Source organism: Xenopus laevis, chromosome 3L (assembly GCF_017654675.1).
Source record: "Xenopus laevis strain J_2021 chromosome 3L, Xenopus_laevis_v10.1, whole genome shotgun sequence".
NCBI classification, from domain to species: domain Eukaryota; kingdom Metazoa; phylum Chordata; class Amphibia; order Anura; family Pipidae; genus Xenopus; species Xenopus laevis.
In genome coordinates, this window is record NC_054375.1 from 138,873,528 (window position 1) to 138,900,283 (window position 26,756).

The window sequence follows — 26,756 nt, forward strand, 5'->3', positions numbered from 1 at the left end:
GAGCTTTTAGCATGGTAGCAATGACTTCTTCCGACAGTCCTTGTTTTCTCCAGATGTCGGATTCAATAACCACCCCATCAAACGGAACAGGCCCAGGTTGTGGTGAGCTATGGGCCCTTGAAGGAGGAGATCTGACCTGGGGGTTAGACGTATTGGATGGGCGACCAACATGTCCTGCAGGTCTGAGAACCAAGACCGTCGTGGCCAGTATGGTGCCACTATGATTACAGTGAGTTGTGACTGTCTTATCTTCTTTAGTACCCAAGGTAACATTGGAATGGGTGGAAAGACGTACGCTAGCTTGAATCGCCAGGGTTGAGTCATTGCATCTGTCCCCGCTGCTGTCGGGTCCCGACAGCGGGCAAAGTACCTGGGTACCTTGTGATTGTCTCTGGAGGCCATGAGGTCTATTTGTGGAAGTCCCCAGTGATTTACTAGCTCGGCAAACACTTCCGGGTGTAATTCCCACTCTCCGGGTTCTATTTGATTTCGGCTGAGGTAATCAACCTTTGTGTTGGATACCCCCGGGATATGTATTGCGGACAACCTCACCTTGTTGATTTCCACCCAGTGTAATATTTGCTGTGCCTCTGCTAGTGCCGCTTTGCTGCGGGTTCCTCCCTTGCGATTTATGTATGCCACTGTTGTGGCGTTGTCGCTCTGTACTCCATACTTCGAGTGCCAGTCTTACGGCTCTTAATTCCAGTATGTTTATTGGAAGTTTTGAGTCTTCTGTGGACCATAGTCCTTGTGCTGATAAGTTGTTTCAGGTCGCTCCTCATCCCCCCCAGCTGGCATCCTTGGCTATGACTGTCCAGTCTGGTGTCGCCCATGACTGTCCTGTGTTTAGGTTGCAGGGTTTCAACCACCAGAGCAACCTCCTGGTCTGTTGGGAGAGGGAGAATGTTCGGGAGAGGGGTCCCCCTTTCCAGACGGCAAGTGTGTTCGACTGTAATGGACGAAAGTGCATCTGTGCAAATGGCACTGCCTCTATGACTGAGATCATCACCCCTAGCACCCTCATTGCTGTTTGTATTGTGATCTTTTGAGGTACAAGTAGGCGTTGTATCTGATCTCTGAGTCTTTTATGTTTGTCGTGGGGGAGACAGACCAGTTGAGTGCTCGTATTGAATTCCAGCCCCAAAAAGGTCATTTGGTGGCTGGGGTGTAAATTCGATTTCGACCAGTTCACTGTCCATCCGAATTGCTGGAGCAAGGAGATTGCTAGAGAGAGATCTTGCTTTGCTTTTGTTGCTGTTCTGGCCTTTATGAGGCAGGTCGTCCAGGTAGGGAGTGATTGAGATCCCTTGTAGACGTAGAGCCGATTCCGAGACTGACATCAGCCGTGGTGAACACTCGGGGGGCTGTTGATAACCCGAATGGAAGGGCTACAACTGGTTAATGGTTGTTGGCAAAACGTAGGAAGCGGTGAATGCGGGTGGCCATATCGGCACATGTAGATGCGCATCCTTTATGTCCAGGGACATCATTAGTTGACCCTCTTCCATTCCCCTGATCACAGACCCCTATCGGGGGGGTTTTACTATGATACTGCCATTATTTCCCCCTAGCATTTGTCATTGGAAGAATAGGGCAACTTTAGGCAACTTTTCTCCGGGACAAGCCTGGCCTAGAACAGTGTCGGCAGATATTTAGCCAGTACCAAAACAATGCAGGCAATAGGAAAGTCTGTTTAGTAGGAAAATCAAATACTGTACATGACAATAAATATCTGTACATACTGTATGTTATAATAGGGAGGGTTGCCACCTTTTCTGGAAAAAAATACCGGCCTTCCTATATTTTTGCAGGTAGCAACCCTAATAATAGGGAGGCCCCTCCAGCTGTTTAGCACTATAAGCATTGGGGTATCTCGTAGTGCAGCCTGGACATTAAATCAAACAAATGCCAAATTCTTATCTATCTACTGTGATCATATTGTGATATTGTGACACCCTCTGCATATCCATTCATACTCATGTAACTGTTGCTTTAAGAGTTACACCATAATATGCTTTCAGTATATGCAGACGTGACCTTGTAGAAAATAGTTTTGTTTTTCTGTGTAATCATCCAGCTGGGCAAGCCAGTATCAGGGCTACAGGGAGCTGTCTGTAAGCACACCTCCCAACTGTCCATTTTTCGCAGGACAGTCCCAATTTTGACAGCTCAACCAGCATTCCCGGATTGTTACTGAAATGTCCTGACTTCTCTTTACTCCTGCACTTTGATCTCCAGCCACAAAAATATACAAAGTTTCTAAAACTGATTGAGAGAGTCCAGAATATGTGGCAGGTGCAACTTCTATACATTAGTTACAATTTAAGATAAGCAAAGAAGCAATTGTAACTATTTAAGTAAGCAGGTCTATTGGGGAAATTGTATAAGAATATAGAGAGAAGCGCACACCCATTGAAGTAAAAAAGAGGGGGTGCTAATTGGCTAGGTACTCCTGGAGCCTTAGATAGAGATGACACTTATCTAATCCGTTTCTTTAGATAATGAGTTGAAACGCATATGCGTTAGAAATGTGAGGAACATATGCGCAAATAGGAATGAATGACAGGAAGTGACGTGTTCTCTATATTTCAGACCTTCGTGAGGATGCAGCAGCGTTGCTGCGTGACTTTGAATTAATGTCTTCATTGATGAGGAGTGGATCTAGATACTTTTGTGCACACAGTCGCATTGCTAGAAATGTTATTAAATGTTACTGCATATAATCTAACTTGGACGATATGTTGGAACGCATATGCGTTCCATTTGATGATCCACAATTCATTGCTTGGCCTCTTTACTATCTGGGGAAGCAGAAGTGACGTTAGATGCCGATTTGTGAACGAAGACACACAGCTTGGGGTATAAAACCCTTATGGACAGTAAGGCTCGTTCTGCCTTTTTGTTTTTTTGTCTATTTGTGCCCCTGAGGAAGACCCTTAAGGTCGAAACGCGTTGGGCTCTTTGTTTCTTTAGTATTTTTGTAATAATTGTTTTGTATTTTCTTTATTTTTTGTAATACATTTTTCCATTATTTTCTTGATATTGGGTGTGCTATTCATTACTTTGAGCATTTATTGGGGAAATTGTGTGACTTGCAGCTTAGAATGGCTAATTCTAAGCAACTTTTCAATTGGTCTTCATTATTTATTTGGTATAGATTTTTAATTATTTGCCTTCTTCTTCTGACTCTTTCAAATGGGGGTCACTGACCCTCATCTATAAACAAATACTACAAATGTATTGTTATTGCTACTTTTTATTACTCATCTTCTATTCAGGCCTCTCTTATTCACATTCCAGTCTCTTATTCAAATCAATTTTGAAACTGTTGGGAGGTATGTGTAAGTAATAGGTAAAGCATATAGAGACCATCTTGTAGGAGACAGAATTCCTTGAGGTATGAGCCCCCCTTTTTCTGAGTGACAGCTGAGAGACTATAAAAACCTTGTAGGCTGCAGGGTTAAATCAAAAGTGGTTGCTCATTTCTCCTTCACACGTGTTGCAATAAAGACTTATCTTACAAAGCAGCATCAAGTCTCCAAAGGGTCCGCTCACAACTCCAACAATATTTTTGGTCCGGGGGGTAAGCAATCACCACCATTGTCCACCGCCATATTCCCTTCCATTGAATGGGAAAGTATGACAGAACTAAGGGTGAGGGGCAAGGAGGTGCCACATCTTTGTCCTTACTGCCATTTTATTTGCACTTTGCAAACTGCATCCAGCATTAATCCTAACATGAGGAGTGTCCACTGACATCACAGGTCCATCCTCGCAATGTCACCAACCTGCCCTCCATGATATCATTGACCCACCACCCGGCCTGGAGTTAACAGCGGGGAAAGATGGAAAATGGTGACACGTTCAACCAAAAAATAGTTACATAAATTACATGATCAATAAATCAAATACCACAAAATAAATGGCATACTCTTTGGAACATTACTCTCTGCATCAAACTAAATGTGCTTTTGATGGAATTATTGTACCTATTGTACCTATATATATATTTCTATTTTTTTTTAATAGGTGGTCTTTGTGGGTGTAGAGCTATGGGTGTCAACTGATACCAACGTTAAAAAGTATTTATATTATTCATAAGGAAGACAAAAAAGTGATTAAGGAAATAATTTTTATTTTAAAAAAGGTATAACAAAGAAAAAAATAGGCATCAAAAGGAAATGGTTGGTTGGACTATTCCTTCCTCCAAGACTCATCCCACTAGCCACCTGTTATGGATCAGAGATGGTTGTTATCTTCAGATCTCTAAATGTTTTTTCTTTACTGAGAATCCCATTTCGTAAGGCACTAATCCTGGTGGTCTAGCGGCAGCGGGGTCCATACCGCGTTGCTCCCTGCTCCATGCTGGTTCCGGTCCTCTAGGGCAATTCATAAAGGCGCAGGCGCGCTGACGTGATTGCGCCATCGTGCATTGGCGCGGAAATTCAAATGTATAAAAGGGGATTTTTAGTATTAGCTCATTGCCCGTTGTAGGTTCAATGAGCTTGTTACTGGGAGCTTATTGTTGTGAATCCTGATTGATCCTTCGTGTTTGACCCATACCTGCTTGCTTACTACGCTGATCTCTCCAATCCTGACCTTTGCCTGAGTCTCTACTACTCTCATGCTGAATCCTTCCGATTGATAACCTGGTTTCGACCCTTGCCTGCCTGACGATTCCTACTGCTTGTGCTGGCCCGGCCTACCTGTTCCTGGTGGCTTCCTATCTTCCAGCATCCTTGTAAACAGTCGTGCCCCATTGCCAGCCAGAACTTACGCCTTGCACCTCTCGTTAAGTCCAGGTGGCATCTGAGTAAGCTGAGGGCTCCTCCCGAGGCCAAAGGCGGTCACTTAACTGGTGAAGTACGAGCCGAGACCAGGGTGCCTGGCATCTGTTCTGGTGTTGGGTGCTGACCGTGACACATTTCCAGTATAATTTGCCTAAAACTGAAAAAACAGAAAGCTTTTAGCACTAAAATATATATATATATAGTCCATTAGGCTTAAATGAATCATTTTCATTATGTATTCAAAATGATGTCTCCTATACTCAGATGTAATACCAAAAGTTATACCCAGTGTCCTAGTGTTAAATCTGTGTTATATTGCCTACAATCTTAATTTGTATGTTCTCACGTAATACCTTCCTATAATTATAAGGTAGTTGAATATTTTACTGTTCTGGATACTATTAAAACGTATTGGCTTACAAATGTCTGTAACCTTGTTCTAAGTTAAGAGGAACTGCTTAGATTTGGGTTGAGCGTTGCAACTAATAGCCATTTCCAAGGCTGAGGCGAGTGCTGGTGGCATAACTACTTGCCTGGGTGCAATTGCAACCCCCTCATCCCCTTGGGGCCCGTGTTAAACTTATCAGGGGGTTGGACACCAATTTTGTCCAATCTGCAAGACATTCCCATGGGGGAAGAGAGCCTGAAGTAGCAAGTACCCACCCATGGCATACTTATATAAATAAACACAGCCCAAAAACATTATGTACTCAGATTATATGCCTGAGGTTATATTATTCTTTAGACATTCATCAGTATCAAAGTTTCTGTCCCTTGACTTGCACTTACCTGTTTATATATAAGTTCAAATCCTCCCACATTACAGTTAGGGTCATCCTTGTAATCAATCACCACACGTAGCATGTCCTCTACCATTGGTGGAACAATTTTCCACATTACTGACGTGTCTTTGGTTATGCCAGGTTTGTATTGTATCTCAAGTAGCCAGGGCTGGAAGTTTTCTCCAAACAGAAAATCTGAACCAAAAAGGTCAAAACTGTTTTTCCTGTACTTCACATTTTCCCGAGTGGCCTTCATTGTATGAATGAGGGCTTTCTTCATCCCTGGTATAATGATTGAATCCCAGACTTGCTCTTTTCCGATTGTACAAAGATACTCTTTGAATTCGTCACTGTGCCACATGTTTTCTTCAGGCAGGTTGGGGTGACGATTTGGTGCATTCTTTAATTTTTTCTGTATGGCGTAATTACATACATGGGTGGCGCTGGAAGGATAAAACAATACAATTGTCAGGTTTATGTGCCTGATCCATCACTAGTAATCCAGTGTCGGTATCCAGTGAGTCACTAAATATTCTAATCTTGCCTTAGCCATTCATTAGATTTAGCAAGCTGACTACCATAGTTAGAGCAAAATTACAGAGCCCTGTAACCAATGCAACTGTTACAGAATCAGAGGTTAGAAGAACAGGGCCTTTAGCATATTCATCCACTTCACAGATGTAAAGGAAACAAGCAAATACATTTCATGCCATAAAGTGATTTATCCCAAACATTATCGTATACACCGTGGATTAAACCTATAAATTACCTTTAAGTTACAAGCAACAATGGCACAATTGTCCAAGGTGTTTTATAATGTAATTCTTACTTGTTCAATTAAAAAAGGTCTTATGATATTTATACCAGTTTGTAACATGCTAAAATAAGGCAGAGAGTAGTCTTATTTCTGTTTGTACATGAGCCTCTGAGAGTACAAAGCAGTGAAGTCATATCAACATCACGTCATTACTGTATAACAAATAAATAGAATGCAAGATTTTGCACCCTCTACTTACGTATCTAAACTCTCCAGCGTGAAGGGCTGAGATGAGAAACGGAGGAAACTGTGCTTATAGAACCAGATAGTTAAGGGGTACCAGTCCGTTATGAGGAAATGCTGACGGAGATCAAATTTGGTTCCATATACAAGAAGTGGCCTCTCTATGTACTTTTCAACCACCCATTCCCTTCCCAAGGAACATATGTCTTTCAGATCATTTCTGCAACGTATCCCTGTAATAACATGTAAAACATGAATCAATCTCTGTTTAAATCAATATTGTAGTAAACCATTCTGTAACACCTGAAGCAACAAAATCAGCATGCGTTGGACCAATAACTAAGGTTGCTCCTTTGAAACCATATTGGTCCTACATCTCACACATCTAATTAGGAATTCATTTATACATATTCTGCATTATTGCACAGAAATAACCATAATCATAACTGTGAATTGGCCATGAAGAATGGGAATTTATTATGTGCCAAAATGTATGAGATGAGATGAAAACCCTCATGGATCCTCCCAAAACCTCACTGGCGGTGAGGTTCCTCACCCTTCTATGGATCATATAGAAATAGCTATTACTATATAAGCCCTTGCATGATTTTCTGCATTAGTTACTGTATGTGAGTCATTTAATGTCCTGTGGGGGCACCCACCAGTAACCTGAACTTTTGTTTCCCCCTAAACAACAATTGAGTACCCATTTCACAGATTCTCTTACCTCTTCCTCTAGATAAATTTCTTGGTTTTGAAATCCAGATGTTTTTTTCTCCATCTATATCTAGCTGTGGGTTCACTCTTCTCAGCTTACATAACAATTGGTGGCAGTAATCAACATACTTGTCTGAATTCTGTATGTGCGCACCATGACTGTAACAATACAAGGGCAGGGATGAGAGACAGTTATACATAATACACATCACACTATTGCAATACAATGTTTATGGAGAATATTATAATGTATACCAATAAGTTTATTATTTACGATAAATATCTGTTCTATGTGATTTGTTTTAGGCCCTTGTATTCGTAGATTTTATGGTTTTTACACTTGCTAAATAACTAAAAAATCATGGATTAAGTAACTATAAGAAAAATTCATGAATTTGCGCAAAAACTATGATTCGAAGAAACAAACATTCTATGAACATTCATAAATCACCCCATAGAGTGTTCACTGTCATTGTTTTCCTATAATCAGGACAATTTCTTTCTAAATCTAAATTGTTATGAATGGTTTCATCTGACATTACTTACTGCATAACCTGATAGTAGTCACTTATGAAATGTTTTCTATCAACTATCCCGGCACATATTATGTCGTCTTCATCCTCATGTGTCAAGTCGTACAGATGAAACTGGCAAGCCACAAGGGCTGTTACTATAATATCTTCTGGAACAATTCTTGCAGGGCCATGATTGTTTATTTTAGCATCTACAGAAAAGAACATAACAGGAGGAGATTAATAAGAAGTGAGAACAATAAACAAATATAGTTGGTTGGAAAACCATGAGATGCCAGTGACTCCATTTCAAGTCTAATCTTACAGTGTAAAAATGAACAAGGTGTTACTGTCCAATTATAGTCACTGCAAAGAAGGGGTCTTGTTTAAATACTACAAGTAACTCATTTTCTGTTATCAGAGTAGCTGTAGCTATACCAGGTGCCGCTGCTTTTCCCTTACCTGACATGCAAATAGCCGTTTTTTCTTCCTTTTCTTTCCGGCTGGGAATAACTTCATCTTGCAAAGACTTCCCATTGGTTCTCAAAACCCATTTTAGGATACCACAAGCCGCAGTCATGGTAAAGTCATCTAAATAAAGGTACATTTTTTGTTAGAATACTCTATTTAACCAAAAGATGACACTAACAATAACTGTGAGAACAAACAGGGCAAATATTTAGTTTCTAAAGAAAGATGGAACTTTGAATTATATTTCTAAGCAGGTGATACTATGGATTTATTTTCCTTTACATATTAATGTATATAGGCACAATTTATAAGAGATACAGAGAGTTGTCGTTAATATGCACTATAATATACTTATGGGAACTTCTAATAGCTGTTACATTAGAGCACATTTTATTTAGGGTGGAACATTATTTCATATGGACAGCTATATAGAACCAGTGATTTCAGAATCCCTCTTAAACATTCTAATGACTAGGTGATAAGTGAGAGACATCAAGGAGAGGGGAGGGACTAGTCATGGCCTGGTCAGTGTTCTATATTGGAATGTGTGCTCTGTTGCCTTTTCAAATGTTATATAAATACATTTGTGTAAAAGCTAAACCAAAATAACTATTCCATGAAAAAAATGCAATATATAAAATAACCTTAGTGTTAAACAAGGGGCCCCATCCATTTTTTACCCATGAACCACATTCACATAAAACAAGAGTTTTGGAGCAATGCAAAAATGATAAAAGTCCCTGGAGGTGCCAAATAAGTGATGTGATTTAGTAGCCCCTACGTGGCCTGACAACATACAGGATCCTCTACATGGCAGTACACCTAGTTTATATGCAATTTAAATTTGCCTCCAAGCCTGGAATTTAAAAATAAGTGCCTGTTTCTAGGCCAACGAGAGAAACATCCAAAGAGTTGGTGAGCAACTGGTTGCTCATAAGCCACTGGTTGTAGATCACTAAGTTAAATAATACTTTGGTTTTGAAGGATATAAAGCCCAGATTTAAGATACTATACCCAAGACATAATGACATGATACAGTATTTTATGCACACTTACCAATGAATGCTTGTTTTTCATTTATCTTACTAAACATGTAGCAACGAGGGAAGAAAGTGTGTGGATTCGCATCACACGACAAACACCATTGCCTTAATACTTTGCACAGACCACTCTAGAATACAAAGAACATATTTAGTTATGCATTTTATAAATATAAAAAGTCAAAAAAGATTATAGCAAATAAATATACAAAAAATTCTAGGAATTAGAATGCAACAACATCTAGAGAGCCACTGATTGGCCACATTTCTGGCTTCTATATTCCCACCAGGTCACCTGTGTCCGAAGAAGTTACATTGTGAGTATGACCAGTGACAAGAGGCATCATATCATAGCCTTGTTTTCTCTTGGAAACCCTATGTAAAATAATTTCCACTTCCATTTACTGGAAACCGTCTTTGACTTGGAAATAATGGGTTCCAATCATGTTAACTGGAAGCCATATGATTCAGATGAAAGAAGCAGTCCTGCACAGGCAGACTGTAAACATGCAAATATCAAAATGCAATGCACCAGTATTTATTAATGGGCCAATGTGGAGCTATTTGGGTCTTTACACTGGTTAAATACTGGGGCCTCCAGTTCAGACATGGATCAAATCATCTAAAACAAGTTGCTTTTTATTTTTTGTTGTGCTATTATAATAAAACGGCAAATTTCACTGAGAATGTGAATATATTCACAAATAGTATTTAATAAGCAATTCATTTTGATCAGTCTACTGCGAGATAGAAATGAAAGATCTAATTGGTTGCTATGGGTCATTGTAAGTCACTGCAGTTGGCTCACCTTGCTTGTGGCGTGCACTCTGCAAAAGTGATTGGTTATCTGATCCTCTTTCAGAAGATGGAGTTCAATTCTTTGGCGTGTCAGGATGAGGTTGGGTTGTATGTCATAACGACTTATAATCTAAAAAAGAAAAATAAATACAAAGTTTATTCATGGAAGGCAAGTACACTCAAATGATTAGTAAACTTCTGGAGCATTATATTACTTCTTTTACCACAGAAGAAATAACAACTGGCCTAGTAACTGCTAGTTATGCTGCTACCATACTCTGTAATTAAGTTGCACTAAGTACTGTAGCTTGCTAACTTGCTTGGCTCCTCTCCACCAGTCACATCATGCACTTTAACTGAATAGTAAATGTAGTGCATTTATATTTATGTTCATAGAAAGAAATATGTTTAGCTATAGGAAAGGGCAAGTCATTGTACACTGTTCTGGGTTGAACAATGACAATGGTGTGATAAAAGAAAGCATATAATATTAAACATTAACAATATTTATCTTAATGCTCAATTAAATTGGCCATATCCATGAGTGGTTAGATTAAGATTACCCACACATTTCTTACATAGATCTTTGTATTGTACAAACATAAATATGAATTTACCTTATGTCCATATGTTGGGTCACGAAATACAGTTTTCTTGGGACCAGCATCTATCAAGTAAAAACATTGCATTAGTATCATTATCGCAGTTTATTAGATTGCTCAGAAAGGTTCCACTAGTAGCAGATTCTGCCCATATTTCCCAGGCACATTAGGGAATATAATATTATCTCTATAATATTAAGGCTTAAGACTAGAGTACTCAACTGTGTAACAAAACCATGTTTTTTGGTGTCAGGTGCCTACAGAAAAAGTATTCCTTATAAATTCTGGCCTACGGATATGTTTACGTGGAATATTTTCAGATCAGAAAGTCACTGGAAGATAAAGTTGGATGCAACTTTCATGCAATTGTCGCCTATTCCATGAGGTTTTATCCTCTACTTCTACTTCATCAACTTTGTGCTCATGAAACCCCAGGGCAGACATTTATATGCTAGCATGTGGGGAGCACTAGGTTCATTTTTATCGTTAACAATTCAATATCTCTAAAATCCTTGAAGAGATGTTTTTTTTAAGCAGACTTACTGAAGGTGGGGGCAATTTTCTTCACCCATCCTCTACTTAATAGGCCTCTCTCGAAGTCATTGGATCTTTTAAAGTCAGTCCAGAAAACTTTCTTTTTCTGTGGGATATTTAAAGAGAAACGCATTAGAGATTCCAAATACAGTAATTTCTTAAAGGTGGCTTATACAGAATAAATTGCTTGCATGGGATCATGTTTCTTCTGTGTGATATTAAGGGACCTTAAGGTATATAAAAGAAACAAATTCATAAGTCTTGGGGTTTGGAAATAGCTGTAGTGGAAGAACATAATAGTTTGTTATACAACCAATACTAACTGTGTACTTGTTGCATATTGGGCAGATATCAGGGATAAATGTAACAATGCTCTTCACATCTACCTATTTCCTTATGAGTTGGCTATCAGCATATCTACTCACAGCAATACACTGGTACCAATGTAAAATATTTTTTAATATTGTCATTTGTAAAAATGGCCATTACAGGTATATTCAGAATTACTATGTTACTTTAGTGGATTGTGTCTATCTTAGACCCAGGTGCCTCCTTCCAGCCAATCATGGCTCTCACAACAGGACACATGAAGAGCAGAATGTGGCTTATCTGTTATTCACTCCTAGTGTTCTTTAACTTTTCTATGTAAAGTCATTATAGCCTTGGGGAAGTCAGGCACCAAACTAAGATCATTTACATTGTAGGAGATGGACTCTCTGTGCAATGTCATTTTTAGGTTTTTTTCTCCTAATATACTTATATTCACAACATAGGCTAAAAGAATTCCTGGTGCTGGTAAATTACTTACCGCAATTGATGTTTTAACCTGGTCTTTGAAGCATCTCTTCTGTCTGGATACACATTCGTCACAGTACAATTTATCCCGTTCAGGTGAAACTGCATGTGCAAAAGAGATATAACATACATATATTATATTATCAGGAGTGATGAATAATGATATAATATTTTAACAAACCACAAAGAGTACAAAATGAAGATGGCAATTTACTACAAAATTCCCAGGACTGGAGAAATTCAGAATAAAACCTATTTTATGAAGCCACATGATAACACAAGACAGTTCTTTGAAATAATCTTGTAGAACATCATGTACTAGGACATATACAGGGGCAAATCTATTTAGGAAAGTGTTAACAAATAACAACAAATTTTCACAGTTGATAAAGGTGAAGATTAGAAGATGAACACATTTATTCATCTAAATCATGTTCTGCCACTAATATGAAAGAAGTGTTGGACTATAAGGTTAAAGATGGGACATGGAGTAGTAACAAGTACCAACTAGTTCATTTCTAGTAACAGGTAGAAAGTGTTCAGCCAATCAGAAGATAGCATTTAAGCATTTAACTAATTACCATTAGGCTTCTTAGCAGTTTTTCTTGTACTCTTAGATTTGTTAGCCGCCTTTCTTTTCCTATGAGCTTTAGTAGTAGTTTCTCTTTTCCTCTTAGCTTCAACAGTTGTTTCTCTTTCGCTATTAACTTCATTACTCGTTTCTATTTCACTATTAGCTTCAACAGTTGTTTCTCTTTCGCTATTAACTTCATAACTCGTTTCTCTTTCACTATTAGCTTCAATAGTTGTTTCTCTTTCGCTATTAACTTCATAACTCGTTTCTCTTTCACTATTAGCTTCAATAGTTGTTTCTCTTTCACTATTTACTTCATAACTCGTTTCTCTTTCACTATTAGCTTCAATAGGTTGTTTTTCTAGTGATTCCTGTTTGATCTGTTAAGATAAAATATTGCAAGAATAAGAGATTCACAAAAGTAAGGTAAAAGTGTAAAGTAAATGCTACAGTTCCACACGTTAGGCCCATAACCCACTGGTGCAATGTGGAAATGTGTCTAATTTTATAGGAAAACCCAAAGATTCATGAGCAGCCAATGTCCACTCTTGTATAACTGTGTATATACAGGTATGGGACTGGTTATCCACAATGCTCGGGACCTTGAGTTTTCTGGATAACAGATCTTACTGTAATTTGGATCTTCATACCTTTAGTCTACTAGAAAATTGTGTAAACATTAAATGAACCCAATAGGCTGGTATTTCTTCTTAGCTGGGATCAAGTACATGGAACTAATTTATTATTGCAGAAGAAAAGGAAACATTTTTTAAAAATTTGGAATTATTTGGATAAAATGTAGTTTAGGGAGATGGCCTCTCTATAATTTGGAACTTTCCGGATAACGGTTTGCCAGATAACAGATCCTGTACCTATATATATATATATATATATATATATATATATATATATATATATATATATATATGTATATATATTATATATATGTAAATAAGGTATTTTTGGCAGCAATACTACATGTGCCTTTTCATAAAGCAGCAGTGTAGAAGTTTAATATATATATACACACACTTTTTTATTTTTAAACAAGAAGAGGTAAAAAGGAGGAAAAAAGGGATTCGGTCTGCACTGAAGATACGTTAAAAACTCCACATGCACCTTAAACGTCCATTATATATTAGGTCAGTATGTAGGAAAGTTGCTAAAGTAAATCTGTACTATGAAAGGAAAGGCAGTCTGAAGAATAAAAGAATGTTCTGTTTTAATCTACAAATATCTCCTGCCTACCTCAATTTCTTCAACAGCATTGTCATTAGGTTTCTGATAAAGAAAGAAAATATATATTATCAGTTTATAGTTAAACGCTTCATTTGACAGTAAAGAATATGCTAATACTGGGTATTTAAACATAGCTCTTTGCCAAATTATCCCTATTAATATGGGCCAGGTGTAGTGATGGGCGAATTTATTCGGCAGGCGCAAATTCGCGGCGTCAGCAATTTTTTTTTCTAAAAAACGGACGCCGGCGTCAAAAACGAGACGCCGGCGTCGTTTCGCGAATTTTTCACCGTTTCGCGAATTTCGCAAATTTTTCGGCGAAGCGAAACGGCGCAAATTCGCCCATCACTAGCCAGGTGTAGAAAAATTGAATTAATAACAGTCAGAGGCAGGACTAGACCTCCCCAGTCCAGAAAAACCTATTTGTAGGACCCTTTACAGCCCATGATTTCCATATACCCAACATGTACTGTATACATCTGGCAGCACAAGTCAAAGGAGAGGTATCACTGATTCTTCTTAACAGACCTGAAATGCTACACATTGGTATACACTGAACATACATATCAACTGTAGCATATTAAAGTATGTTCATGTACCTACATTCTCCACAATATGTGGCCCAATATGGAGTGGGTGCCAACTGACAAATACCTGAATCCAAATTTTATATGGACTTTTATTTTTAATTATTCGTGAATAAACAATATGACTTATTTACTAACACTAGGGAAATCTGCACCTGTGGCCACAAAAAATAGCAGCCAGTCAGTGACTATATTTGTTCTGCCAGCTACAAGTACAACAATGAAGCAAAAACTCTATTGGATACGGCCCAGGCAAATATTTGTGAAATTCTGATAAATTGTTACTGCAGATTTTACAACTTTTGAGACTTTTTATTGGTGAGCTGATTCTTATAACTTGACAACATATTGCATTTAATTATATTAAATACATTATATCTATATTATATATATTATTTGAAATCTTACCTTTTTACGAAATGGAAAGCAATAAGAAATACATTTCCAAAGTCTTTTCGTTAAAGTGTTCATTGTAGAATGTAGATGTTATTTGATTTTGTTATTTGATTTTGTTATTTGATTTTCTATAAAGGAAGAAAAAAAAATATATATATGTTATACTATATATATATAATAATATACAAGAGCCATAAATATCCTGTAAATTATATCCTTATAAATATCAGTTATAAACGGTGAGTAGTGATGTCATTTTTGTCACACAACTCACTAAAACTTGTGTATTATAATAAATAAATTACCTCTTGTTGGAAAATATGAGGATATTAGAAGTTACCACTGAGTTCCATGAACTGTATAAAAGCACTTGGCCTTCGACCTTATATGGTCATTGAATTGATGTTATTGTTGCAATCAGAGCTTAGTGATGTCATTGTTGTAATCAGCGTTTAGTGATGTTATTTCTGTCATGACTCACACAAACTGTATTATTACTGTATATATTATGATAAATAAAGTATCCCCTGTTGCAAAATATGAAGATATTAGAACTCACTTCAGAGTTCCATGGCCTGAACTCCTCGCTAACTTATAATATCCTTATATTTTACAAGGGGTACTTTATTCACTATATATACTCACTATATATACAACTCTGTTTCTCTTATGTATTTATTTATATATTTCTATCCTTAATATCAGTGTTAGTAATTTTAATATACCTCACTCTCTGCCTCAGTTGGCTGGAAAATCAAATGACAACTTGGATCCTGTTTCCTGTACTACATGTACAGAAAGCTTAGGGTCCATTATGACATCACTATGGAAGCACTCAGCCTTTGACCTTATATGGTCATTGAATTGATTTCATTGTTTTAATCAGAGCTTAGTGATGTCATTGTTGTAATCAGAGCTTAGTGATGTTATTTCTGTCATGACTCGTAATAAATAAAGTATCCCCTGTTGCAAAATATGAAGATATTAGAACTCACTTCAGAGTTCCATGGCCTGAATGCCTCGCTAACTTATAATATCCTTATATTTTACAAGGGGTACTTTATTCACTATACAAGGGGTACTTTATTCACTATATATACACCTCTCTCTCTTATTTATTTATATATTTCTATCCTTAATATAAGTTTTAGTAGTTTTAATATACCACACCCTCTGCCTCTGATGCTTACCTCAGCTGGCTGGAAAATCAAATGACAACTTGGATCCTGTTTCCTGTGCTACATGTACAGAAAGCTTAGGGTCCATTATGACATCACAATGTCATATGATGACATCACAATGGCAACCATTGTGAGGTCATTACATTGTGATGACCTCACAATGGTAACCCATGGCAACCATTGTGATGACCTCACAATGGTAACCCATGGCAACCATTGTGATGACCTCACAATGGTAACCCATGGCAACCATTATGATGACCTCACAATGGTAACCCATGGCAACCATTGTGATGACCTAATGGTGGTAACCAATGCAACCATTGTGATGACCTCACAAAGTCTTAAGTCTATTTTGTTGTTATTTTTTGCAGTTGTTTTGAATGAAACAGATTATGCACTTTTGTGAATAAACCCAATAGAACCTTAAGGTCCAGAAATATAGTCTTTGATGAGGTGTCAAAGATTCTCCATTGTATGTTACTAGCTTTTCCATGAAATAAGATCCTGATTTAAGAGATTACTAAGAAATACATATAACACCGCCTGTACTGTATTTCACGGAATCGTCGCTTTGTAACATTTTTAAACCCAATGAAATCTATAGATAGCATTATCTTTGTTCTAATATACACATACTGTAAATTACTCATGCTCAATGGAGCACATGGGAATTAAATATATCAACAAATTAGTGATTAGATTTTTCTAGCCAACTACAGGTAGAACATGAAAACAAAACTTTAATGGTTGCCATGGGTTACTGCTAGGGATTCCACCTTTTACCAGTCAGGAGGCACTGGGATGCTGGAGGTGGGTAATGACATAGAATTCAGCAGATCGATGATGTAATGGGGCAAACATCACAGCAGACATGCGGTAAAATGAGAATATATATTTGGGGTGGATCAGGGATTAGGTAGGCAGGCAAGGGTAAAATGTATAGAAATGTATTAACAAGTACATTGTTGTTAAATTTGAAATTCAAGCCCCTTTTTAGTTAGGCTACTGAAATACCAGCCAGGTGCCAACCCTAGTTACAGCCCAGGTGCAAATTTGCCCATTGAGTTCAAATCATTTATAGTCCAGTTTGTGTGCAAGAGGTGCAGGGACATTAACAATTCCAATGGAAGCCAGCATTGTTTTGCAGTTATACGTGTAAATATCTAAAGGGTCAGTTGGAATGTAGACTTCCAGATATCTGAGTTATCTCCCAATTAACTTCAAGTGAGGGGGGAAGAAACGCTGGAAGCACTTCTGATTTGTTCATATTGATTGTATAGTTGAAGGGAGCTTTCTAGGAGAAATAGTCATTGGCCTAGAGGTTAAATGATCAGCCTTGAGGTGGGATCTCATATTAGAGACACTGGTTTGATTCCCTGTTACAACTCCTTAGACCAGTAACTCAATCTCCTGGTGTCCCGGCTTACTTTGTGCACCTATAATGGCTGCATTGTTTGCTGTGAAAAGTGCTTTGAGGCCAACAGGAGAAAATTGCCATATAAATGATTCCCTTGTGTTTCTGTAGCAAGGAGGGTAATGACTCCAGTAAGTTGGGCATTACAAAGATCAAATTATCAGCGAATACTCTTGTCTGGATACTGGTCAACCATGATAACAACTTAACCCAATGATGAAGCTTGTTCCATTTTTAATATCAGATGGACTTCATTCTCCTCACATATAGTGGGCAGTTTGCAGCATACACCAATAATCATTTTCTGTAACTTTAGTCCAGGTGAATTCTCTACCAAGAAGGATTCCACACCCTCCCCAATTCCATTCTTTTTCATTTATTTTAGTGCATGGCTTTAATTCTGGCTGTACATAAAGATGAACTCCTCTGCCCTTCTATTCCTGTAATAATATAATATCCTCCTCTCCACAATAAGGTAATTATGTCTTCTCTTCTCCTGAATATTCAGTCCACTCGTATCAAGTGGAATCTTTTCAGGTCATCCATTATACAGGTCTATCAGTAAGTGTGCCGAAAACACCAAGAGACCTATTTACTAACATTCAGATTTCTTTTATTTACTAATCATATTTTTTTTTCTAAATATTTGAGTTTTTAAAATTTCTCTTATACTCTACTGAGATTTATGAAGTGTAAAAACCAGAAAAACTCTGATACAAAACTTCTCCAAGTAAAAGCAGTCAAGGTCCTATAGAAGTGAATGGGAGCTGTGCTGATCCTATTGGACTTTCGTTTTTTGAGCCATTCAGACTTTAGAGGTTTTCTGATATTTTTTGCTATTAATCTTCTGAAAAACTAAAAATTGTTAGAGGCTTTAGAAGTATTCATATTTTTTCTGCACTTTTCTCCATTCATACTTTTTATATTCAGATCTTTTAATAATGTTCATGGCATTCATAAATTTTAGAGAAATAGGGGGATCGTTTTGTAATGGATCAGCATCATAATATAACTTAAATACTTAATATTAAGCTTTTGGGCACCACTGCAGTCCCTTTCAGTTGAAGTTATTTAAAAGTCCCCTATACTTCTGCCACCTCAGCAGTCATTGGTAGTGATGGGCGAACTTCTCCTGGCAAAAAAATTGGCGAAATCGGAGATTTCATGGAAAAAATCGTGAAATTCGGTCGTTTTCACAAAAAAATCGTGATATTTGGAAGTTTTCACTCAAAAATCGTGAAATTTGAAGGGTTTCACTAAAAAAATCGTGAAATTTGAAGATTTTCACAAAAAAAATCATGAAAAATCGGACATTTTCATTAAAAAATTGTGAAATCGGAAATTGATGCAGACGGCGCAACCCGGAAATTCACCACAAATTCATGCCAGGCGAATTTATTCGCCCATCACTAGTCATTGGGTCCATTGTCTCCATTGTCAACATTGGGACAGAGTTTGCTCAGGTATTTACCTGCTTTTTTGGCACATGGTTAAAAAAATCTTGTTCTACTAAGATAATTGAATTATGCATATTATTTTTGGGAAATTCAAACATACTTTTATTATTAACAGATGGGATCCATAAGCTTCATGATGGTAGGGCGCTTGTTTAGTTGACCTTTTAACTAATTGCAATTTTAATAAAAGGATTTGTTTTATTATTTATGCTGCAGATGACCCTGTAACAGCTATGGGCCACAAGTGCATTTCGATATATTTGCAAAAATATACATCTGTATGAAGTTTTGGGACCCAAAAAAGATTTTACTGTATGGCTTACTGTCTTTCAACTTGCCATTGATTATTGCAGAAAATGAAGTGCATGTTGAGTTAGTTTATTACTTATTATGGGTGAATTTATTTGGCAGACGCAAATTCACAGCAAATTTCAATGATTCAAGCAGGTAAATAAATTCCCAGCAATTAAACCAATGCCATTAACTTTATTGTGCATCGGAATTGTCGCCAGTGTCAAAATTCATGATTCGTGGATTTTTCGCAAGAAATTTGCACATTTTTCGGCAAATTGAAACAGGACAAATTAGCCTATCACTATTTATTTGCAGTGTTTGCAGCAATAAGAAGGTGAGCTACATAGACACACTCATATATATTCATTTTTAACACAAAGATTTAACAATAAAAAATATATGAATTCATAACTTTTGGATTTGGGCAAATACTGAAGCTCTTGGCATGATAATTAGAATGACTCTGAACTGATTCCAAACCCTCATTTGTATATTGGAATCTGAACAAACTCCTTAAAAATTGCATAATCTGGAACAAAAATTGTTGTCCCAGTTTTACAGTGCTTTGAAGTCACATTTGGACTGAGGCAGAGCACTAAGTATGATATAGCTCGACCCTTAATAAATCAGCCCCATAGCGTGTATGTAGGAAATATATATTTTATGAATGAAATCTAACAATGGTTAAAAATAAAAAGAAATGATAAATATTGTTTTTAATTTTACATCTGCCCATATTTCGGACACCCCTGAAAAATATCAACTTAATTTGGTAAAATGAGAGTATTTTTATCCCTCCTACAATTAACAAGGCAAATCCATAAGCATGGGTAGACAGCGAAGCGATTGGAGAAGAAGGAAACTAGGTTCAGATTAGCCATTTTAGAGAGGTATTCTAGGGGGTCACAAATCACTCTCATATTGAGATTTGCAGTTTTTTCAGTTATCTCTTTATGTTGCTTCCCCATGATCCCCTTCAGGACATGGAGATCTCAATCTCCAGTAGATCTTCAGTTGGTAGCCAGTTGATCACATGAGCAAAAAACAATAAAAAATAAGCTAAAAGTAGCTAAATGTTTCTAAGTGTCATTATAATAGCACCTTGAAAATGTTATTGCAGTAGTATAACCTTATGGAAAAGGATAATAAAAGTAGTGTCAGCTTCAGTAAAGGCTGAGCAGCCATCAGAGAAGAACAGGTCTACAAACACAGGTTGCCACCATCTTGTCTGGGGCCCTGATCATCAATGTTTATATGGTTCAGTATGTCGCTTTTATGTCACAAATTTACTTGCACTCAGCCTCCAGAGAAAAGAAGGATTCTAAAAGCAGCCCACGTGTAATTATAGCACTCACTAGTGATTTCACTGTAAATGTGCAAACACCAACATTTTTATGTAATAATTGCTGTAATATGCTTAAAACCCTACACTTCCCAAAGACAATTATAACAAGCACTTAGCTCCTAATATTTCCATCGTTCTATACTACAATATTCATTGTGATCACACAGTCCTGTATACAACAGTTCTAAAGTATAGCATTGGGATTCCTATTACTGAGGATCAGTTTCTTGATTCAGCATATTATTCTCAACAACAGTTGTCCTGGGACAGTGTTGCCTTAAATCTGTTTCAAATGACAAACCATACATTTGCTACACAATTAAGCAATACAGTTTAATATTAAGTATTTCCATGTCTGTTTAGTAATGAAGATTATTTAATTTGAGAACATTGTTCTTAGAAAAGTAATAAGACAAGCAATAGCCTACGTAACTGAAAATTTGTCAATTTCTTTATTTTTGGTGTAAACATGGAGTGAAATTTAAACTTGGAATAATTAAGATTGAAACCAAGACTGTTGCATTGCTTTTCTCAAATGATTTCAAATTGTGTAGTAAAGTAAAAAAAGTAAGAAGGGAAACTGAGGCAACGTTTTTGGCAAGTTGGTGCAAAATGTTTATACTTTATCCCAGATATCACATCACCCCCTTCCAGGGCCGTTCCTGCCATGAGCAGGGTGATCCGTGGGCTGCTGCCGCCTGAGCACCTTGCAGTGACTGGCCAGTTACATAGGGCGCAAAAGCCGCCTCCTGTAAGTTTAAGAGCCAATTTCCGTTTTTTAAACCGGAAATTTAGCTCTGCTAGTGCAGAAAGTGCAGTATGCGCTCGTTGCACTAGTGATGCCGCCCCTTTTGGCCCGCTCCGACGCTAAACTTTTAAGCACGGAACGGGAGAGGGGGGCGGCATCGGGTTGCTGCCTAAGGCGGCAGCAGCCCACAAATCACCCCAGCCCCCTTTACAAGTGTCCCACAGCATGACAGCCACTTGGAAGGTAGTAGGCAAAGGAACAGATGCTATTTTCCGTGGAGTAGATTTTTTTCATTAGAACCCACTATTTTCAAAGTCCTTCAACAATAAAGCTGTACCTAGCTCTCCTTGGGCCCTGGCTAAATCCTCCCAACAATTCCTTGCCCATCCAAAACCTATATTAAACCAAACGCCATTATGGAAAATACATGTGGAGGGTTTATGAACAGGAATACTCTCACCTGCAACCGCAGGATAGAATATGCAGAATGCCGACCCACACAGGGGTTTATCCAGCCACAACTGCGGTCCAGTAGTGGTGTAAGCACAAAAATTGCTTCCTAGCAGCTGCTAGAGGTAGTAAGCACCCCCGGATCAGGGACATGCAACACATCCGCCTCCCGGCAACCTTTTACAAAAGGGGATGGTGAAACATCTGGACCGTCTCCCCAAGTGTTAAAGTGTTTTCTCGCACCCCAAAGAATGGAGACGCGGAAGTCTCGCCAAACTGGCTGATTGACACAGGCGCTGGCAACTTCTCCAGAACGAAATCCGATAACCCACAGCCAAAAATAATTTAGAGAAAAATGCAGGACTGTCTTCTCCTACGGTCCAGCAGCCTGCCATGAGGATTTTAAAGAAACAGTACAACAGCAGCTCACCCTTCAGAAAAATCTTTAAACCCATGCCTTGGGCACCAAAATGTAACTGTTTTTTTGGGCTATTTTAATCCAAAAGGGTTAATGTTGCCACTATGGGAATAGAGAAAAGGTACATTGACTCAACACACCCAGCTGGAGCCTGAGATGTAGAGCAACAGGAGTTTTTCTTCAACAAAAAATTAACAGATTATTTGTCCAAGACAAATGGTCCACTGGTTTTGCACAAGCTTAACACCTGGATAATCACCCTCAGGATCTCAGATTTGTAGCTGGCCTCATTCACAGGGTCCCTGCCCCGGACTTTACTTTTTAAGGTACTGGCCCCTGGGAAGAGAATGGCTTTACTGGCCCTTGTTGCACCCAGGCTCCCTGGAAATATCCAGCTGGGTAAAAACACCAACGCCAAAAGGAAAATCCCCCCCTTCTCTCTAACTAAAATTTGCTAGTGAAAACCCCTAGAATTTTCTCAATAGCCGTGCCACCACCTAGGGATCCAGGGATACACCCTACCACGTGGACCCCACTAAGAAACAAATAATACAACCAATGTTTAAACAGATACATTTTGTAATTTGGATCCTTATACCTTTAAGTCTACTAGAAATCATGTAAACATTAAAATAAACCCAATAGGCTGGTTTTGCCTCTGATAAGATTAATTATATCTTAGTTAGGATCAAATACAAGGACTGTTCTATTAATACAGAGAAAGAGGAAATCATTTTTTTAAAAAAAAAATTTGGATTATTGGATAAAAAGGAGTCTATGGAGATGTGCTTTCTAGGATAAATGATCTCCAGAAATGGTCGCATACACGTGTTGTGTGTATGTTGTGTGATGTATTTGGAATGTAATAATTAAAAATCTGCCCCTACCTGATCCAGCGCCCACCGTCCAGCATAATTTGTTTGCTAGTTCTGCTTTGTACCTGTGAAATATAAGTGTGTAAGTACGAGGTGTTACATTCTGTCAGTGTAGTCATATATTCTGAGAATAAGCAGAGCACCATAACGTGTTCTAAAAGAATTTACAGCAGAACCCCATTTTACATTTTCAGGGGACCAGAAAGGATCTAGGAAAATGTAAAATCAGCGGAAATGTATATGATATTATAGGTGGGACCACAAACAACAATATAAAATGAAGGGGAAACTCAAAATCAGTTCTTATTAGTAACTGGGTGGGAAACAATTTTGGGGGTTTTTAAAGTTTGGGAAAAATTTTTGGTTTGCAGATCCCAATTATTATTATTTTTGAAATATATTCTTATTACAAATTTTGGAAAATTGGTTTCTCACAATTAAAAAAAAAGGGAAATTTTTCAAAATAAAATTTGAGCCATAAAGATTCCCGCAGAATGTCATTTGTTTTTGGAATCCAAATGTCAGGAAGTCAAAAAATAACGGCTGTGCAATTGGTTTGGTCACTTCCACTGGTGTAAAAATTTACCTGACCTAAACAGGAAAATCAATCTTTGGGGTTATTTACATAGTCCAGTAATTTTCAATATTTTACTACAAAACTCCCAATCAATTATCCGCTGGGTTTTTTTATCGCTTATTTTATTACATTTTTCCAGAAAAAAGCTTTTGTGGATAAAAATTTTATTTTTTTTCGTAATTTTTTTTTATCCGGTTTTTTTCCACTGAATTTTGCATTTTTTTCGGAATTTCCACTCAAAATTCAGTGAACTTGCTGGTATTGCACGAAAACCAGCGCACATCAAAAAAATCATTGGGACTTCTTTCCCATTGATTTTTATGCAACCCTCGGCAGGTCTGAGATTGGATTTTCAGATTAGACTTTTTGTGTTTAATAAATTCTAAAAGAATTTGTGATTTTATAACAAAAAATGCATAATTGTTCGTTTTTTGCATTCGAGTTTAGTAAATAACCCCCTTAGTGTAAAAAACAAATCTTAGTATAAAAAGGCTACAGCACTATATAAATGCAGGGGAGATGTGTTATTTGTCTCTCCTCTGTGTTTGTTTCTGTGCAAGGGGGAGGAGTCCCCACCTCTTGTGAGCTGACAGGAAGGAAGTGCTACACAGGACAGGGTTGTCAGGTTGGCCGTGTTTCCAGCCAAATTGGGCTAACTAAATTTAAAGCCCAGGCGGGTTTTAAAAGTACAAACTAGCCAAAGTAAAGATTGGGCCTTTTTTAGTTTGTACTTTGGAAAACAGCAAAGTTTTTTGTTGCCCGCCCCTAATGTGCCAGGCCTGCATCTCCCAATGCATGTTGGTTAATGTCGTTTTTGTTTAACCAATTTGCCTGACAGCCAAGTTAATGTAAGACTACAAATACCCCAGCATGCAAAGGGACGGACTTGTGTAGAAGTCAGGAGTTACCAGATTTCGGCTCTGTACCCCAGTCTTGCCGTCCCTCTTAAGCATTCTCACATTTTCTAGTGACTTTCTCAATTTCAGCCAATTTAGGGCAAAAATCTGCTGGCCAAAAAATGTCTATAGGTTGACCTGTTTTACCAACATTTATTAAAAATTGTATATGAATTAGGGCCCTTTCGTGGGTTCCTATACCTCCTGGGTCCCCCTCTGTAGTTAGGCCCTAGTGACGGGCGAATCTGTCCTTTTTTAAACTTCATGGGAAAATTAGGCAAATCGGTGAGAATTTGAAAAAGGTGTATTTTACATATATGTATTTTTTTTTAGAATTTCCCACCTGCCACCATATTGTGCTATTTTTGGGCTACTTTGAAGTGACTCTTGGCTAGTTTGGGCTGGTTTTGTAGCTGATTTTGGCTGGTTTTGGAAATTAGACCTGACCAACCCTGGTTGCTGACTCACCACCTGTCCTTTATTCCCTTGGGACAGGATAGACAGGCAGGTTGTTAAAGTGTTTCTATTTTCTTTCTTGCTCACACTTGACAAACAAATACTAGTGCTCACCACATCCACAAGTCTTTCTAAGATGAAGTCCACCTTTGTGTAAGAAAACAGAGGAACGCAGAATCTTCAGTGAGCTAGATAAACCTGCCTTTGAGAAGAAAGCCTTATAAGAACAGTAATACCCAAAAGAAATTAAAGTGTTGTAAAGTAATTAAAATAAATACAGTGTAAAATATGGTTGAACGCTATTTGGGAGAGGACATGGAGCGAGGGCCGCCATTAGAAATCACGGGGCCCAATACAACAATACAACAAAAAATTTGAGGGCCTCCAAGCCCCATCCCAGATCCCGCCCACTCCATAGGACAAGTTAAAAGACCACACAGACATCAGCGCAAAAATTATGGCCCCAGAGAATACTTTTTTAAAAACATTGGTGCAGGGGCCTACAGATTATTAAAATAATACATTGGTGTTCCATAGAATTGAACTCGTGGCTTCAGGACTTCAACTTCGACTCCTTTAGTGACTTTGGGTCTTTTCCCCGCTTCAGGACTTACATTTCAGCTGTTTTCGTGACTTTTCTTTCTATTGTCACATGGTGGGACTGACTTAAATCCAGAATCCAGGTCTAATAACCTTTTAAAACTGGAATAGTCCAAACTCATCCCCTAATAATGCTTCTAAGCCTGCCAAATCCAGTGCTAGAACAACACGGCAACTTACCCAGCATGCTCGCTCCTGCCAAATGAAATCTGATCCCTGATTGGCTGCAGGAGTCTCTGCGTAGCCAATAGGAAAAACCCTACTCACTAGGATGATGATCTTTAACGTATGTTATGGACAAGTCAAAGCAACTGTTCTATTAGTCTTCTTTTTTTTTTTTTATAGTTTTTTTTAATTATTTGCCTTTTCTTCTTTTTCCAGATTTCAAATGGGGGTCACTGACCCATCTAGACAACAAATGTTCTGTAAGGCTACACATTTGTTGTTGTTGCTACTTTTTATTACTCACCTTTCTAATTAGGCCTCTCCTATTCATATTCCAGTCTCTTATTGAAATCAATCTCTGGTTGATAGGATCATTTGGGCCCTAGCAACCAGATTGCTGAAATTGCAACTGGAGAGCTGCTGAATAAAAAGCTAAATAACTCAAAAACCAACATAATGAAAAATGAAAACCAATTGCAAATTTTCTCAAAATATCACTCTCTACATCATACTAAAAGTTAACTCAAAAGTGAACAACCCCTTTAAAGTTATGGACATTTTCTCTCATTTGACCATATATATTGAAAGAACTACCTTGGGTAGGATGACTGCAGCCATGCCTTTATCACAAGGATCTCCATTTCCCCTTTACTTCCTTTTTTTATGCCTCTTTCTAATACTCATGAACTAACAGTTCCACTTTGGCAATGTTCTGCATGATTTCTACTTCTGCAATTAAGAAACAGTAAAGAAATCAGTGATCTTTGCTATTTATACCAATAATGATCAACTCTGCAGTCCAGCCTCACAGATGTTGTTGAACTACAACCCACCGGACAGAAGTACTAGTTACAGATCAGCAGCTTATAGTATATGTACATTTATTTACATTTTAGACCCAAAGTGACCCCGTAGATCTGGAAGCCCGAGGCAAATTGCTCTGAATCAGTCCATGAAGCTGCGGGGCAGGACATAGGATTTCCAGGTAAATTCCCAGCGCCTGTCACATTTAGGCAGAGCCGGCGTGTAATCTCACATTG

The 26,756-nt window shown here is 37.9% G+C and overlaps 1 protein-coding gene across 8 annotated transcripts in view; it reads right to left on the reverse strand.

Annotated features, from left to right (window-relative positions):
- Positions 1-4,118: 4,118 nt before the first annotated feature.
- LOC121401591 (tubulin monoglycylase TTLL3-like) overlaps positions 4,119-26,756 on the reverse strand; it is a 75,977-nt gene continuing 53,339 nt past the window's right edge. For 3 of the 8 annotated variants that reach the window (XM_041587041.1, XM_041587042.1, XM_041587040.1), the window contains 14 exons: positions 14,850-14,965; positions 13,864-13,896; positions 12,623-12,995; positions 12,055-12,143; positions 11,256-11,352; positions 10,728-10,777; positions 10,121-10,240; positions 9,329-9,443; positions 8,264-8,392; positions 7,836-8,013; positions 7,300-7,448; positions 6,589-6,805; positions 5,580-6,015; positions 4,833-4,941 (listed from right to left, as the gene is read on the reverse strand). In XM_041587041.1, the coding sequence (XP_041442975.1) occupies positions 4,852-4,941; positions 5,580-6,015; positions 6,589-6,805; positions 7,300-7,448; positions 7,836-8,013; positions 8,264-8,392; positions 9,329-9,443; positions 10,121-10,240; positions 10,728-10,777; positions 11,256-11,352; positions 12,055-12,143; positions 12,623-12,995; positions 13,864-13,896; positions 14,850-14,912 (2,139 nt within the window). In that variant the 5' untranslated portion in view covers positions 14,913-14,965 and the 3' untranslated portion in view covers positions 4,833-4,851. Of the gene's footprint in view, positions 4,298-4,803; positions 4,948-5,579; positions 6,016-6,588; positions 6,806-7,299; positions 7,449-7,835; positions 8,014-8,263; positions 8,393-9,328; positions 9,444-10,120; positions 10,241-10,727; positions 10,778-11,255; positions 11,353-12,054; positions 12,144-12,622; positions 12,996-13,863; positions 13,897-14,849; positions 14,966-23,034; positions 23,168-26,756 lie in introns of those variants that run through there. The other 5 variants (XM_041587044.1, XM_041587046.1, XM_041587039.1 and 2 more) reach the window with 5 other exon arrangements.